General features: G+C 36.6%; 1 protein-coding gene across 1 annotated transcript; it reads left to right on the top strand.

The window, feature by feature from the left end:
* Positions 1-4,596: 4,596 nt before the first annotated feature.
* Positions 4,597-15,098, top strand: WDR63 (WD repeat domain 63; the record flags this gene model as incomplete). The annotated part of the gene is made up of 9 exons (XM_010013193.1): positions 4,597-4,660; positions 5,213-5,275; positions 6,622-6,660; positions 10,282-10,463; positions 11,020-11,124; positions 12,000-12,161; positions 13,635-13,834; positions 14,113-14,229; positions 14,908-15,098. Coding segments are annotated over exons 1-9 (1,123 nt in total), but the record flags the coding sequence as incomplete, so codon positions are not given.
* Between the last annotated feature and the right edge of the window lie 557 nt (positions 15,099-15,655).

Genomic DNA, 15,655 nt, shown 5'->3' on the forward strand with positions numbered 1-15,655 from the left:
GGGTGGCTGTGCCACAGGTTGGAGGGTGCTGGTGAGGAGAGCCGGGCGGCTGCAAATACCCCCAGACCCTCGTGCTGCTGCACATGACGGCCAAATTAACACGCTCCGATCCAGTCCCCAGTATGTGCTGGTCCTCTAGCAACCTACTGCCTCACACCAGAGGTTCTGTCTGGGCCAGTAAGGGCCTGGGCAAGATTATAATAAAGCCATACTTCCATTTCCACACTTTTTTTCCCCCCTTATATTTATGGCTTCATTTCAATAGCCAGAGGTGTCATCATTGTTTTTCATCTGCCAGTTAATTTTTGAAATCGTGTGCTTTTGGCTGCTATCCTGTCCACAGGCAGTATGCTCCATAATTCAACTATCTATTGTACAGTGAAACACTTCTGTACTCCTTTTGTTTTCGGCCTGTCCCTTGGTAAGCTCATGTGATGCTAGCTAGATCTTGTATTACAAAAGATGGTGAATAATCAGCCCCTGCTGACCTTCTCCATGCCTCTCATGATTTTATTGACTTTTATCATAGCCTCTTCAGTCCAGCCTAAGAATAATCCTAGTTTATTCATAGTATAAAACAAATCTTCAATCATCCATATTATACCCTTTCCAATTCTATATCTCATTTCATGAAAGAAAAGAGAGAAACAGAACACAGTATTATCCAGTGTTTTAATGAAGTTCTCAACTTTGCTGTCTATGCCTTTCTTATTAATTCTTAACCTACTTTTACTTGTGTTGTGCTTATCATCCCAGAGCCTCTAACTACCTCTGCTGGTTTCTATTAAATAACAAAATCTACACCTGGTTCAAGTAGGCCTAATTGAATGAGAAGTTGTACATGTGAAATCAGGTACATTCAAATAGAACCATTCATATGCTGAAGTGATTTGGCAGTTGCCAAAAACTTCAGCTTTACTCTCTAAATCTTATACAATGAAGTTGTGTCCAGATGTGCACAAGCATTATTAATAACACAAACTTCAGCTGTTTGTATTATTTGCTTTTTGTGTAGAACAAAGTAGAATAAATGGAATTAAAGGGAACATTGTGTATGAACTTCTGGAGAGACTACATCATTCTCAAGACAGTATTTTTAACAAGTTCCTAAATGTTTACAGACAGAAATGTGATTTTTAACTTGAGAGTGACACCACGAAAAAGCAAGTAGCACATGGCTTTAGTAATTTCCTTGTAGTGCTTTTGTTAAATGGAAGTGCTCTCAATTCTTCTGTCATTACAAATTGTAGTAAATTGCAGTGCTAAATTAGTAATGGACACAGGCATGATCTTCAACCATTCAATTAGGCAACTAATGAATCATTCTGTGCCCTTGATTCAGACAGCATCTTTTGTAGCACTGAGAGCTAATTCCCTTTCCCCTGGTGCAGCACCTAGCAACTTCATGCGTTTGCTTTATAACTGTAAACGTTTCAGTACACTAAATGATTAGGAGAACACTCTGAGCTTATTTTTTCTCTTGAGCCTAATGTTCAAAATATTACAGGCATCTATAAATAAACTAGGCTACAAAATGTCAAACAAAATTGTCAAATATTTACTTGGGCTTTAACAATTAAATAACGTGACATTGTGTTCCACTGAAAACCGACTGAAAAATTAGACTGAACATATTTAATGGAATTCTAGTATTCACAGCATCACAGACTGGTTTGAGTTGGAAGGGACCTTAAAGCTCACCCATTTCCAACCCTCCTGCCATGGGCAGGGACACCTTCCATTAGAACAGGTTGCTCCAAGCCCCTTCCAGCCTGGACTTGACTTTTAAAACCCAAAATATGTGGCAATCTTTATGACAATTGATTTTCAATCAAAGCTGAAGTTTTTTGTAGGTTTTGTACTCTTAAATTTTTCAAATTATGTTAATTCAAATGTAATTTCCAACCTTTCTTCTCAACCATAGAATTATGAATTTAAATAAGCATTAATGGAAAAACGTAATACATTTGCATGGTTCTGGATAAATATGCCTATTAGAGTCCTGTCTAAATAAGCAATACAGAAACATCCCTAAGAGGATAGGAACTAACCACAGATTAAAGAAATAATCTTTTCTGTCATATTTTCAGACAGTCCTCTAATATAGACACATTTTTTTTCATGGTTTTCTTGATAGGATTTGGTACTTTGTGTAAAAACTTAAGGAGTGAAAAAATACCAAACCCCTGAAGCAAGAGGTAACTTCTGAAAATACCAACTTCTATCTTACACATTAAGAACCATTAGGAGTTTTGTTCCTTTATTTCTGTTTTGGAAGAGGAGGGGTGCAAAAGATTGCTCTTCAGTAGCTATTTAAAGTTCTCAGTGCATGCTGGTTTCCTGTAACAAGCACCTCAGGGTTAGTAGGTTATTTAACCCTGTGTGAAAAAACAGCTTTGCATACATACTTTGTAAACGGCTATGGGCTTGGTAATGCTTCCAGAGAAGTCTTTAGAAGTTCTGCCTTTGCTTGCTTTGGAGGCCTTACATGTTTCCTAACCACTGACAATCGTATGCCCACAGGATGACAAATGGACAGAGGCGATATGGTGTTAGGGGTATTGTAAGGGGAGATAATTACCTTGTACTTTTCTGTCTGCTTTCCAGTTGGTGAGGTTCTGTGCATCACAGATGGAACCATGAACAGTCCTGTTATTGGTTGCTCTATTTGCAACACTTCAAGAGCAATACTTTTTGTATTAACATATGCATAGGTCACCAGTACTGCCCTTAGCTGTATAGTGCTGTGTGTGCCTCTACACCTGATTCTTTCAGTAAAGGAGGAGGAACAGCATTACTGGGAGACAATTTTCAAACGTTTAAACTGTTTTTATAGGTATAATACATACATGAAGTCAGTTGAAAGAAAAGGGATGTTTTTACTTGCAAATTATTGTACTAAACATAGGCATGTGACTTATCTCAGCACTCTTGTGTTTCCTCTATTCATGTGACTTAGGGTTTAGGTTACTCAGAAGAAAAACCTCAACATTTCCAAATTGGCTTTGTTTCAGCATATAATTAGGAAATGGTGAAGTAAACCGATGTGACTGTAGCATATATGAGATGGTTCATACTGTTCTTCAACTGATTTCTAAAACAGTGGGCCTCTCCTCCTGTCCTGGAGGACTGTCTCTTTTATCCAGAGGTGTCAAGGTTGATTTCTAATTAGTCATAGAATCCATTTATAAAATGGGTCACAATTTTTTTTACATAAAATATACAAGGAGATGGATTAGAAATAGCTTTGCACTTTCATTTTTAAATAAGGGAAAATTAGCCGCTTTTAACCATCTGAATTGACATACACTCTAAGTTAAGTAGATCTAAGTGTTTCAGTACTATAACTAAGCATATTTTTCAGTCTAGAGGCTTCTTTGAAAGATTGTAACTGTGAAAATATATTGAATATTAAACATAAATATACTGCCAATGTTTGTAGCCCTGTATTTGACAAAAAGACTGGAAGAATGAGGGCACAAAAACCTCCTTTCTCCTCTATATTCACTATAAATAACTTGTGAGGGTTTTTTAATCTTCCAAAAACATCATCCCTTACAAGGCAAAAGTTTCAGAATTCTGAAACATTAATCTGCTTTGCATTGGTATTATCTTTACTTTTTAGAAAAAGTGTAAGATTAAATTGCTACAGTTTTTCAGATGGATTAATGAAGGGGCTGTACTTGAAATAATGACCAAACAACAGAGAAATGCAGTAACATTCCATGGGTGCAGCTTGTCACCAGTGGTCTGCAAGATCCAGAATGACAGAAAAAAGAGCCCGAGGCCTTATAGAATTATTTTTCTATTTTGATTGGAGTGAAAAAGAAAAATGCATTACAGCCATCTCCAAACTAAAATTCAGATTGGAAGCTAAAATTATATTGATTGCTTCTGGAGTATTTGAGAACTGTGTAACAAAACAGAAAATGCTGTTTCTCAGTCTGAGAATGACCATCTCAAAGCCAGAATGACCACTGAAATTGCAAATTCACAGGCCACGATATGTTTCTTTTAATGCTTACACTGGTTTAGGCCTTTCATTGGGAAAGTCTCAAGATATAACACTTATTTTATAAACTCACCATTGCATCTTAAAGCATCCTGACAGTAAATGTGCTGTTCACATGTGCAGGCAGACAGGCCATAGCTCCTGTAAGAGTTCATCAGAAGTAGTTATGTCCTGACAATGTTCTTGATTGTGCAGCCTTTTTCTGCCCTATTAAGTGCATCTGCTTTCCACTCGTAAGTGTTAAAATTAGAACAGCATCCAAATACTGTAAGTGCTTTTTAGACATTTTAAAAGTAGTTCCTCTCCCAATCCATTTAGAGTCTTAACAGTGGGAACATGGAAGACAGAGGACATAAACTGAAAGTCCCATTGTCCTTATCCCAGTTGAATCCCAGCCTCCAGCTGTTCAGTAACAACATCAAGCAATTCTTAATACTTCTGACAGAGTTTGGACCATTTCGATTTAGTTGTTCTATTGTCTGCTATCTCTGTGCTTTCCACGTGATGGTGCTGGCAGTTATTTGGTGGTAGTGTGCTGTCCTGTCTATGCTGTGGGCAGCCTGTATTGCATTTCCTTCTTCGCAATGGGTCTGAGCCTTTTTTACACTGCTGTTCTCGTCCTTATTCTGGATATTGGGAAGAAGGAGAGTAAATGAAACAAGAGTAGCCTTCTATACAACATTCTTTCCAGCTGTGTGGTTGTTACATGCTACGATAAGGCATACATTATCTTTCCAAGTTTGTCCTCCACAGAGCCACACTGAGAAATTAACTGGCAATAGAAAAGCACAGAAATGCTTTGTGCAGCTGAGTAGTGGTTTACACTTAAGGACATTGGAACAAATGTTTATAACTGGAAAATTTTCACCTGTACTCTTCCACTGAAGCTCAGGTCCTTAGCTTTCTGTAAGGGAAACCCCTACCCTAATTTAACCTTGCATTGTTTTGGATAATCAGTGTCGATACTTAATCACCCTGGAAAGAAGCAGTATTTCCAACTATTACATATCATATCAAAACACAGTTTATGGTTTACAATTATGGAACATACCTTTGGCTGTGTATGAACTTACTACTATAATGATAAACTACATAAAAGCATGGGCAAAATTCTCACTCATGCATGATGCATTCCATTGTCTGTACAGTTTGTTGATGATATGTATCTTTCTCTAGAGAAATCTGAAAAAATGTCACAAGCAAAGGCAAAGAAACAGAAAGGTGAAAAGGCAGCTAAGAAATCCCCGAAGGGAAAACAGCCTGGTATGTAAGGTACAGCAGCAATGAAACAAGCAGTAATAGGATCTCACATAAGAGCTACTTTGATTAGTTTGGGCCATTGCATTTAAGTAAACATGAGATAAATTAGAATATGTTATTTTATATAAATGAGAGATCTACAGTTAATGAGTATGGTTTTGTAACCAGTATATGGAACATAACAAAGCTACATTGCAATATTTACACTTTGTCTTGGTAGTTTAGATTTAATAATTTCTGGTGTCATAATAACAGTATTGAATGGGAAATTGGGAGGTTTAACATACATTAAGTGGGGAGATTCACAAAAGGTAACAACCCAGGGAGAGAACATCAGGCAGAGGGAGGTGTCCCCAGAAGCAGGAGTTCCGGGGCTCAGGATCACACTGTACAGGTACAATAACAGAGCTTGAAAATATACTAAAGTCTCACAACTCAATTTCACAGTGCATTTTATTGTGTTTTTTTTTTCTGAGATGTGCTGAAGTGCTATCTCACTTGTGTCACTTATAAAGTGTATATATTAATGAAGTGTAAGGCTAATGAGCCTTTGCTGTATTTTTTCCAGTGGCATGCACATTCTCAGAACAGGTGGAGATGTTCTTTTGCTTGGGTTTTATTTGGTTTGTTTCAGCATTTTTTTTTTCTGCTGTGACAGCCACCTTCCTTAAGTTGCTTTTGCCTTTTAACCACCTTTTCCCTCCTACCTGATTAACAGCTGCTGTGCTGCAGAGAATATTCTGCACGTCACTGCTAATTTCTTCCAGTCCTACCTTGCTATGAGGTTCACAGACCCTCTCTTAGGAGCTGAAGAAAGCCTTGCTCCTGCAGCACCCTGGTACTAGAGCAAGCCTGCCCACCTCACCACTGTCAGAGGGGACTAATGTCCACTCCTGTCTGCACGTCTGTCAGTTCTCCTACTGCCTGATGTCAGCAAGCCTTGCCCATTTATCTCCTCTTCACACAGGAGCTGCCCCAAGCAGGTACTATCAGGCAGCAGTCAGTGCAGTTTCCAACCATGGAAACTGCAGTGTGCACCACAAGATGACAGATTTCATATGGTTTCTATCTTAGGCAGACCACCTGCTCAAAATAAAAATGATTTTTAGATCTCCATAGTTTCAAAATATGCCAACATCTCCTTAAGATACAGACCTATTTTGAAAGGCTTTGCTCATTTCTCATGTTAAATGCAAACTGAGTAGAAATGATTTTGTTTCCTCTTCACAGTTTACTTTTAAATCCACATAGAGATTTTATATATTGCCTAACAAGAAAAGGACTGTATATTTATAGTTAACTTTGTTAGGAAGAAACTTTACTGGTAATGTCATGTCATTATATTTCAGATGAAAAAGATGAAGTTGATCTTTCTATGGCTAGTATAGGTAAGTGCTATGATGACTAGGCTTTCAAGTAATAGTTTTGGAACACTTTAAGCGTTTTGAAGCTTCAATGTTACTAAAGCCAGGGAATGAAATTGAAAGATTTTTTATGAATGAGAAAATTTAGAAACTATGAAGAATTGCAGCTATTACAGTAGTGATTACAGAACTGCTTTCTGAGTAGCAGGCAGTTGCAGCAAGGACTGCAAAAAGAGGTATGGGTTTGTAGAAGATTTTATCTTGGTTTGAGAGGATCTGGGATCAGGGAAAATAAAAAGCATTGCAACAGAATTATAGGGTGAAAAATGTTTGCATTTAGTAATAGTTAAGCAATTGAAAGAAAAACTTGAAATATTTTTATAATTTTAAAAACTTTGATCTTTGTCAAATCACTATTAAATTTGGTGAGAAGATTATTTTGGCATATCACTTGCTGGTTTTAATCACAGATGTCAATAGACATTGAGCAACATATTTTGCTTGGTAGGGGAAAAAATCTGCCTTTAAAAGTCGCAGAGATATCAAGCATTTCTTTTGCACTTGCCTTCTTACATGGGTAGGACAGGTAGACACACATGGAGGTGTGAAAATCGCACTTTGATTAGCATCAACGAAATGGCTAAGCTGCAGTTAATGAAAATGGACAATAAATGATCCCGCAGATGATAAAAGTGTTACTTTAAAAATAAATTAAAATTTGTGTTTTCGGTGTTCCCGGAGATACTTCGTTTTGTCAGTAAGAGAGAATTTTACCTCCACCTAGTGGCAAATACGGTTATAGCCGTAATAGCTGAACTATTGCTAAAAACTTGTTGCTAAAAGCAGGAAAATAATGCTACTATATGCAGACACTGTCTGTGCGCAGTATCTCCTTAGCATAAGGCCTGCAAGTGTTCTTTACTTCTCTGAGAGCTTCTTGGTCCTTTGTGAAGTTCTCATAGCACTAAGAGCTGTTGATTGTTACAAAAGTTATGATAAAATATACCATCAGAAAAACAATGTGAAGCCTCTGGTTAGATGCTACACAATTTTTATGGAAAAAGAGCATTCACTAAAAATGTTCATAATAGTAAGAATTCCAGTATCAGCCCCTTGTGTTAGACTAAAAGATGTACGTGTTTTAATTTGGATCAGTAATTTGTTTTTAACTTGGACTTCCAGCAAGAAAGCATTGAAGAAAATAGACTTATACTTTCTGTCCAACTCTACTCCCTCTTGTAGTCGTGTCTGTTGTATTTCTGCTTAACTTTAAAGCATGCTTGTATTGTTTCCTTTTACACTGAAACCCACATCTCTTTGAGAAGATTGGGGTTTTTTAGCATTAGCATTTATGGAAAGGCTGTATGCACAATTCATCATTTTAAAAAATAACATCATAGAAGCTTCTTGAATAAACTGGTTAGATTTTTTTATGAATAGAAAAATAAAAATCTAATTGCTTGGGTTAATTTTATTTGAGACTATTAGGAATCATCTTCTGAAAAAAATCACCTAAGAATCAGCTAACTGTTTATAAATTTTCTGTGCCTTCTAGCCCTCCTAATTGCACTAGCCACATCACCAACTCTGAGCACTGTGATATGTACAAACTTCTTGTTCCTTTGCTCTGCTGTCCATTGTGTCCTGTGAGCCAGCTCTGTACAGCAGAGGATGGAAATAACATTCACTTCTGGTGTGCAGCTCTAGGTTTCTGTCCTCTTTCTATCCTATGAAATTTAATTTGCAAAAGGAAGACTGATTTTTTTTGCTCCAACATACGGAAATGTACAGTGTATCTGTAGTGTTGCAGTTTGTGCCAGGGTTTGAGTCTGCTTCCTAATAACATCCTAATGAGGCCTCATGCCCTTGGCTACAGTAACCTGGGAGTCCTGCAGATTAACTTTTGCAGTTCCTTAAAGGCATGAAATGTTTCAAGTCACCCTGGAATAAACACTTTTTCTGAGCCTGGTCTCATAGCCAAATTGATAAGCAAAAGAATCTAGCTCTTGGCCTCATTACGTACAGAGAGTAGAAGTCAAAAAGGCAAGCACAGGGACTCCTGAAGATAAAAAAGACCTGGCTTGGCCTGGTCTTATCAACAGTGAGCTTGAACCAAAAGACTTTCAGAGGTTTTTCCCAATCAACATCCCTCTGATTTTGTATTATTTGGAAGCATCCACACGGAAATCTTGAAAAGCACCAAAATATCAAAAGGAAAGTCATGCAGTATTGACCACAACTTGTGAAGAAAGTGAACTAATGGACTGTGCATGCTACAAATGGATTGTGTACACTACAAAATTACTAGTGAATGCTAAGTAAACAATACTTGGTATAGTGCATGGTGTACCAGAAGTATCAAGCATGTCATTAGTTTTAATGCATGACTATAGTGGAGTGGATGCAGAAGAGGAATAGCACTGAAAAATTTTAAAGAATATATGTCAGAATCATCAAACATTATGTATTATGTGATAGCCTTATGCAGAGATTTAGCTTCCTGAATGATGGAGATTAAGGAGAATTTATCATTTTATCAGTCCTTGTTGGCTTAGGTTAGAAAAGGCTTTTCAAAACATGCTGTGCCAGCTGGTCAATATCATCATTTTATATCTATCACCTTCAATTTAAGGCATACACAAAGATAAAAATACCACAGGTGCTGGGAATTAAGATAAAATGTGAAATAACTGAAACTAAGAAAAGAGAATGAAACAAAGATTACAGATACTGTCAGCTATCATCACAGGCAGCAGGATTCAACTAGCTGGGCCTATAGTGATCTTAAACACAGCTGTTATGTAAGCTGGAGGGCAAAACATGTAATATGGGAAGAACCAGTGCTACATACATACAGCTGACACACTTACCAAGAGGCACTGTGTATTATCTTCAGACTGAGTGTTCGCAAAGCGCAGCTGACAGGTCATCTCACTGCGTCCAGCCTCACTAGAACCAATGAAGATAGCAGTGACAGAGGTAGGATAAGAAATAGCTTGTTCTGAATTAAAATGAATGAACCTAATGGAGGCTATGTTTGTAGAAAACAACAGATGTATATTCTCCAGCAAAGCTGAAAATAAGTATCTGACTTGAATCTTAGTGACCTTGCTTTAGTCTCGCTTGCTTAATGCAAGAAAGACTCAACTGCACTCAGAACTCAGTGAGACGAAGATGAAAGTCCAAAATCAGAAAAACATCTTTATTTGGGAGGGCATTGAAGCCTCACCTAGATCAAACATTGCCTTAACATGGCAACGTTCTACAGCGAAGGATTAGAGTGTATTTGTTCGCAGGCTCTCTTAAATCACAGCCAGGCAGTTGTGTTCTTAATGTATTAAAACCAGTCCATTTAATGACTCTTCACTGAAGTTCTTAATGACCTGTTAATCAAGAGGAAAACAAAAACCCTTATACTAGGAATAACATATTCATTAAGTAGGAAGCATTAGCTAGAGTTTTTTTCCAAGATTAAGAAAATGTAATACAATATTTACTCCATGCCTTCCAAAATACCAAAAACTAAGCCAAGAGATTCAAAGGCATTCTGCTAGGAAACAGTAAAGGAAGAGTTATTGAAGTACATGTTTATGTTCAAACAACACACTGAATTTGTTCATCAAGGAATTTTGCTTTCTTTTACAGGCCACCCAGAAATCTTTCCTTTAGTTCTCACTACACAGACCCAAGCAATTTTCAATTGCCGAGTTGATGAAGATGTTACAGAAGAAAATTGTTTCAAAATCATTAAAAAAGAGGACATCATTCAGGACCTGAAAAGAAGAGCTAAAATTTCTGATTTTTACCCTATCAAAAATGTTATCCTAGTATGTAGCTTATTTCGTTCTCACTTTAAGACTTCATGCTCTCAGAGTATATATTATTTAATGATAAGGTTTGACCTTGTTTGACTCTGTAAAAAACTAGCAGTGTAATATCCAAAGGCTACAGGTCTTGGACCAATGTCAACTCAAAGTTTTTCATGGCTCACCATGCACAGTTTTGTTTGGTTGTTTTTTTTAACTAACTCTATATTTGATATATGTTAGAAGTAACACAAATATTATTAGCTTTGATTATCTGAACTGGCAGAGCTTCACATAATCTGGCCTCACCTAATCCATTGCCTATTTATTAAGAATCATTAAAACAGTTTCTTTTCAATTCTTGGTATGAAAAGATTAGTTGGCCCCAAAATAATTCTTATTACAAAATAAAATCCACCTGTTCTTTTCAATTGGCACATGTAATCCTCTGTTAAGACTTAAAGATTAATCAAAGATACTGAATTTACACGAGTGCTAGCTTTGCCAGTCACAGGCTCATGTCTGTTTTATATGTTACTTGCTCTCAGTTTTCCACTAATTGTTTTAATTAAAATAGGAATATCCAGGGGAAGAACTTTTGGTAGTTTTAGATGCAAATTTCCAGTATGGACAGAACTTTTACCTTGTTGCTTCTGAGGAAGCCAAGGAAAACCTTCTGAAGGTAAGAAAATACAAGTATACCTCAACACTGTTCTTTCTATGAATATTTCAGAATCTTGTCTCAAACATATACCGGTATTGTATTTGTAAGCATCTGATGTGGTTGGCATGCCAGAACGTTTCTCTAAAGGTTAATCTGATCAAAGAAAAACACATGTATCACTGTAAAAATGTCTCTTATACTGAGAAAGACTGAATTAAATTTTTGTATTTTACTTCAGTGAGCCACTATAACCCCCACTGCTGCATTTTATCATAAGCTCATAAGCATTAATTTCCTCTGCCAATACCCAGGTTTCTTAGCAAGACATAAAAAGAAAAGATTATACTTGGCATCTTCAAAGAAATATTATACTTATTATTCACAATATGTATGTATATATAGTCTTCAAATCATACTTCAGAATGTTCTTCAGTTCTAAATAATTCTACATACATAGAAAATTTCCCCTTGTGCACTGCATCATAGGAAAAGGCTTATGGGTATGTAGATTATATAATTTTTCAACATGAGTTTGTAACTCAGCATCAGGAGAAGAAATGACTAATAGAAAAGCAAATTGCAATTCCAGGCAGGAGGGCCTAATGTAGGACATCACTATAAATTCTTTTTATATGACAGTGATTTGCTTTCTAGACAATGGTTTCTCTTTAGTAGTTAAATATTAAATATGTAACATGTATTGGAAAATTCTAATGCACAAATGAATGAATGGGACCTAACCCAATCGTACCCAGGGGCACAGAATAGCCAGACTTGCTGCATTAAGATAAAGAATGTGTGGATAAAGACTGAAAACTGTGTTTCTAGTTCATACTTACGTTTAAGTAACAAATTTTTGCAAAAGTACCATTTCTCACTGTTTGATATCACAGCCCCCAGAAACTGCAGAAGAAAAACAAGAAGAAAACGAAGAAGAAAATATAGAGGAGACTCCAGAAATTCAACCTTACAGGCCTCCTGTCCAAAAACCTTGGGTTTCTCTTGGCAGCGAAAAGGAAGTTGAAGAAGAATCTGTTAAAGACACTGTTACAAAGGTCAGAATCAACAGATGTTAGTCAGTCAAATAAATAGTAAAAAATAAATAATTTTAAAAAATTAAGTTCCTTAAAAACAAGTTCAGAAAAAGGGAAGTTACAATCCTAGGTTTGCATGGGGTCTTTCAAGAAAACAAACAGAAATATCTCAACTTTTAAAAAAACCTGGAAGTGCTGCAGTTGCAGATTTTCTTTTTCTCTCTTAATTCTCTTCTGTTTAAATCCTGCAAATAAGGCATGTGAGACTGCATTGGACATATCTACTTCTTAAGCTGTAAGTTCAAAAGTCCTGATCATCTTTGGCCAGTAACATCTCTGCCACTTTTTGCTCAAATTCATATCTGGCCAAATTACAAGTTGAGTCACTGTAATTATATCCTAAAGACCTAGTTCTAGTTCCATGGAGCCCAGTGAACTCTTGTTTCATGATATGGATGGCATTTAAGAGGCATGCAAAACTTTCAAGGGCTCTCTACTTCAGAATAAATATTCCTGACTTACAGGTATTACAGGGTGACATTACAGAAGGACATACTTGATTAACCTCACCTACATATTACACTGAGAAAATTATGTCCAAAAAGTAGAACTACTCAACAGCTGCCACCTAACTTGTGATGTGTGGGGCATCCCCAAGCATTTAACTGTCCACCTGTGATTTTTACCCAATACAATCCCTGTTCGGGGAAAACTGGTAAAGTTTTGATAGTTCAGTGCAACTGGACATGTTGCTTATACTTAAATAAGATGTCCGACTGTTCTACAGCTAATTCACAGTCATGAAATTCAATCAACATTCACAGCCCAAGTATTCTTGTACCTTGCTGCCAAAGTCCACTCAGAAGTATTTTCAACCCACATTCCTTTCCAGTTCTGTGGGAGGTGCCGGGAGAAAGTACCTGGCTATGAATCCAAGATAAAGCAATACCTTTCTGCTGCCTGAAATCAAGTGCCTACCTCTCTGCCAAATCCCTTCCTTCCTAGTTCTCACTATAAAGAAACTCCTCACGCAAATTTTCATGGATCCTCTTCATTGTATTTTTCTCTCCCTAAACCCTGCAAGGGAAGGTGAAATACCTCACCCAATGTTGAAAACTGCACTAAGAGGGCAGAGCTGAAAGCCAGGTCTTGGAAGTCCAATGCAGTGTTACATAGGAACTGCAAATCAATCCTTTAATTAAAGGAGCAGTTTTGATATTACGTTAACTAGAAAATATAATTCTCTTATCCTACTAGACAAAACATTACTTAAAGGCAACTTCTTGTTTTAGAAATACAAACCAGTCTTTTACTACATATGTTATAGGTTATTTATATGAGCATTTCAGAGCTTCAAAATGTAGAAATGTAAGATTTTAGCACAGAAATCATCAACAGAACTAATTCCTCAATTATATAAATGCTACCATTTTACAAAACACACTTTCCAAAAACTTTCTCCTCTGCTAACTTACTGAAATACCTCTTTTCCAGATTAAGTATATGATTTCTCGAGTACGCAGGAAGTTTGGTGCACCAATTAAATTTACTGATAACAATGCTTCAGATGTAAAAGACAGTTATGTTGAATGCACATCCTATCAAGACAAAACTTTCAGTATTAAAATGCTTGAAAAAGATGTGGGCATACAAATGGTTCCAAAAGTAAGAGAAAGTAGTACTCAGACAAAATGGTAAGTGTGAGAAAATATTTATCTGCTTATTTATTAAGCTGCACACTGTTTCTGATCTCAATTAAAGTTATGTAAACTAAACCAACTCTCCTGGAATTTCTCAAACAGATTAAGAGAACAGAACTGGATGGTCTGTTTGTATCTTTCTTCTTTCACTTTTCCAAAGAGTTTTTAGAAGAAATGAATAGATTTAGCTTTTAATTTTACACATTACATGGGTTTCTGTCTTTGAAATAGTTTCTATACTCATTCACATTGAAATTATTCTAATTGGTTAGGACCTATCCAAAAAATGCAGCCACGCAATATTTTCCTAGACAGTTGTCAGATGAAGAGAAAGAAGAGTGTCTGTCATCTGAGAAGCTGAAAGAATTTCTTACATCAGTACATTTAAGGTAAAATTACTGCAGGAATACACATTAAAGGCTACTTGGAATTATATAGAATAGAAGCAAGAACTCTTGCTGGAGTGGACTACTGGTCTGGTCAAATACTAATTGTTTCTATATACTTTTTTTGTTTTGGCTTTGGTGGGGGCATTTTGTTTGTTTTTCCTCTTGCTTATTTTTTAACAGATACTAAATTAATATTTGTTTCTCTGAAAATTAACATGAAGTCTATGCCATATAGATGACTGATGGCTTAAATGGATTTTAGAACTGTTAAAGCTGATAGTGCTACATCACTAAAGCTGCAAAGCAGATCCTTCAAACACTGCTCACTGAAGCCGAGGTGTATGCAGAAGAGCAAAGATGCTGTCCTACAGCCTGTAGTCATGGGACAAATCCCACTTATCCACACTTTTTGCACAAGAATTTAACAATTGCACTGTACTTGATCCACACAGAACTAGAGTTAAATTCTTGGTACAATTAGTTATTTATATTTAGACGGAGTAGGGTTTCCTTACAGTGATGCATCACTGAGGAATTAATACTTTATCTTTTTTTACTACTGTGGTCATAATTTTGTGTAAAACAAAAGCTGCCTCTTTACAGAAATATTTGTGATTCTGCTACTGAGCAGTCACATCTGGATTATTTAAACTGTTAACTGTTCTTTCCACAAAACAGAATGGAAATTGCATTGCAGCAAAATGCAATTATGAACCCTTTTTTTGATGACTGGAAAGCCCTAGCAGAAGATGAAAGCAGTTCTGGTGGCAAGCCAGATGTTTATCTTCAAGCATACCAATCATTTACAGATCTGCGCTATCCCAAGGACAGAACTATTAGCTGTGTTTGCTGGCATCCAAACATTGATGGTAATGCAGTTAAAATATCATGTCATTATCTCATATCAAGACTTGAATTACATGTATTCTGAGAGCTATAAAATATGCACCTTTCATAAAATCAGCTTTTAAATTTAAAACCAAAACAGATTCAGTATGTCTGTCTCAGTTGCTGATTTGAGACAAAGTGGAAAATGAGACGGACAAATTTATAGATTTTGACAGGCCATGCAAAGTCCCTCACTCTACAGCGTAAGTGAAGATCATAGGAAAGGGAAATTTCTCCCTTATGAGGCTCAATTAAATGAGGCTTCAACTCTGCCAGGTCCTTCTTACGGCTCTGCAAACTACTGTCTTTTGCCCCATGGCTGGATGTCATATGCGTGCCTAATACTTGCTAGGAATGTTACAGCCACAATGGGAAACAGCTCTGCTGAGTGCTGGGGAGCATAACGAGGCATACTAAATGTCTCCTCCCTGCCATGGATTATTGCTTGACGCAGCCAAGCTTAAAGGCACAATTAAGTTCTATACTGCAGCCTGTGTAGAAAATTAATTCATCTACAGAAGATTTCATTTCATGGTGG

This window comes from Nestor notabilis, unplaced genomic scaffold (genome assembly GCF_000696875.1).
Source record: "Nestor notabilis isolate BGI_N333 unplaced genomic scaffold, ASM69687v1 Scaffold36204, whole genome shotgun sequence".
Classification (NCBI taxonomy): Eukaryota; Metazoa; Chordata; class Aves; order Psittaciformes; family Psittacidae; genus Nestor; species Nestor notabilis.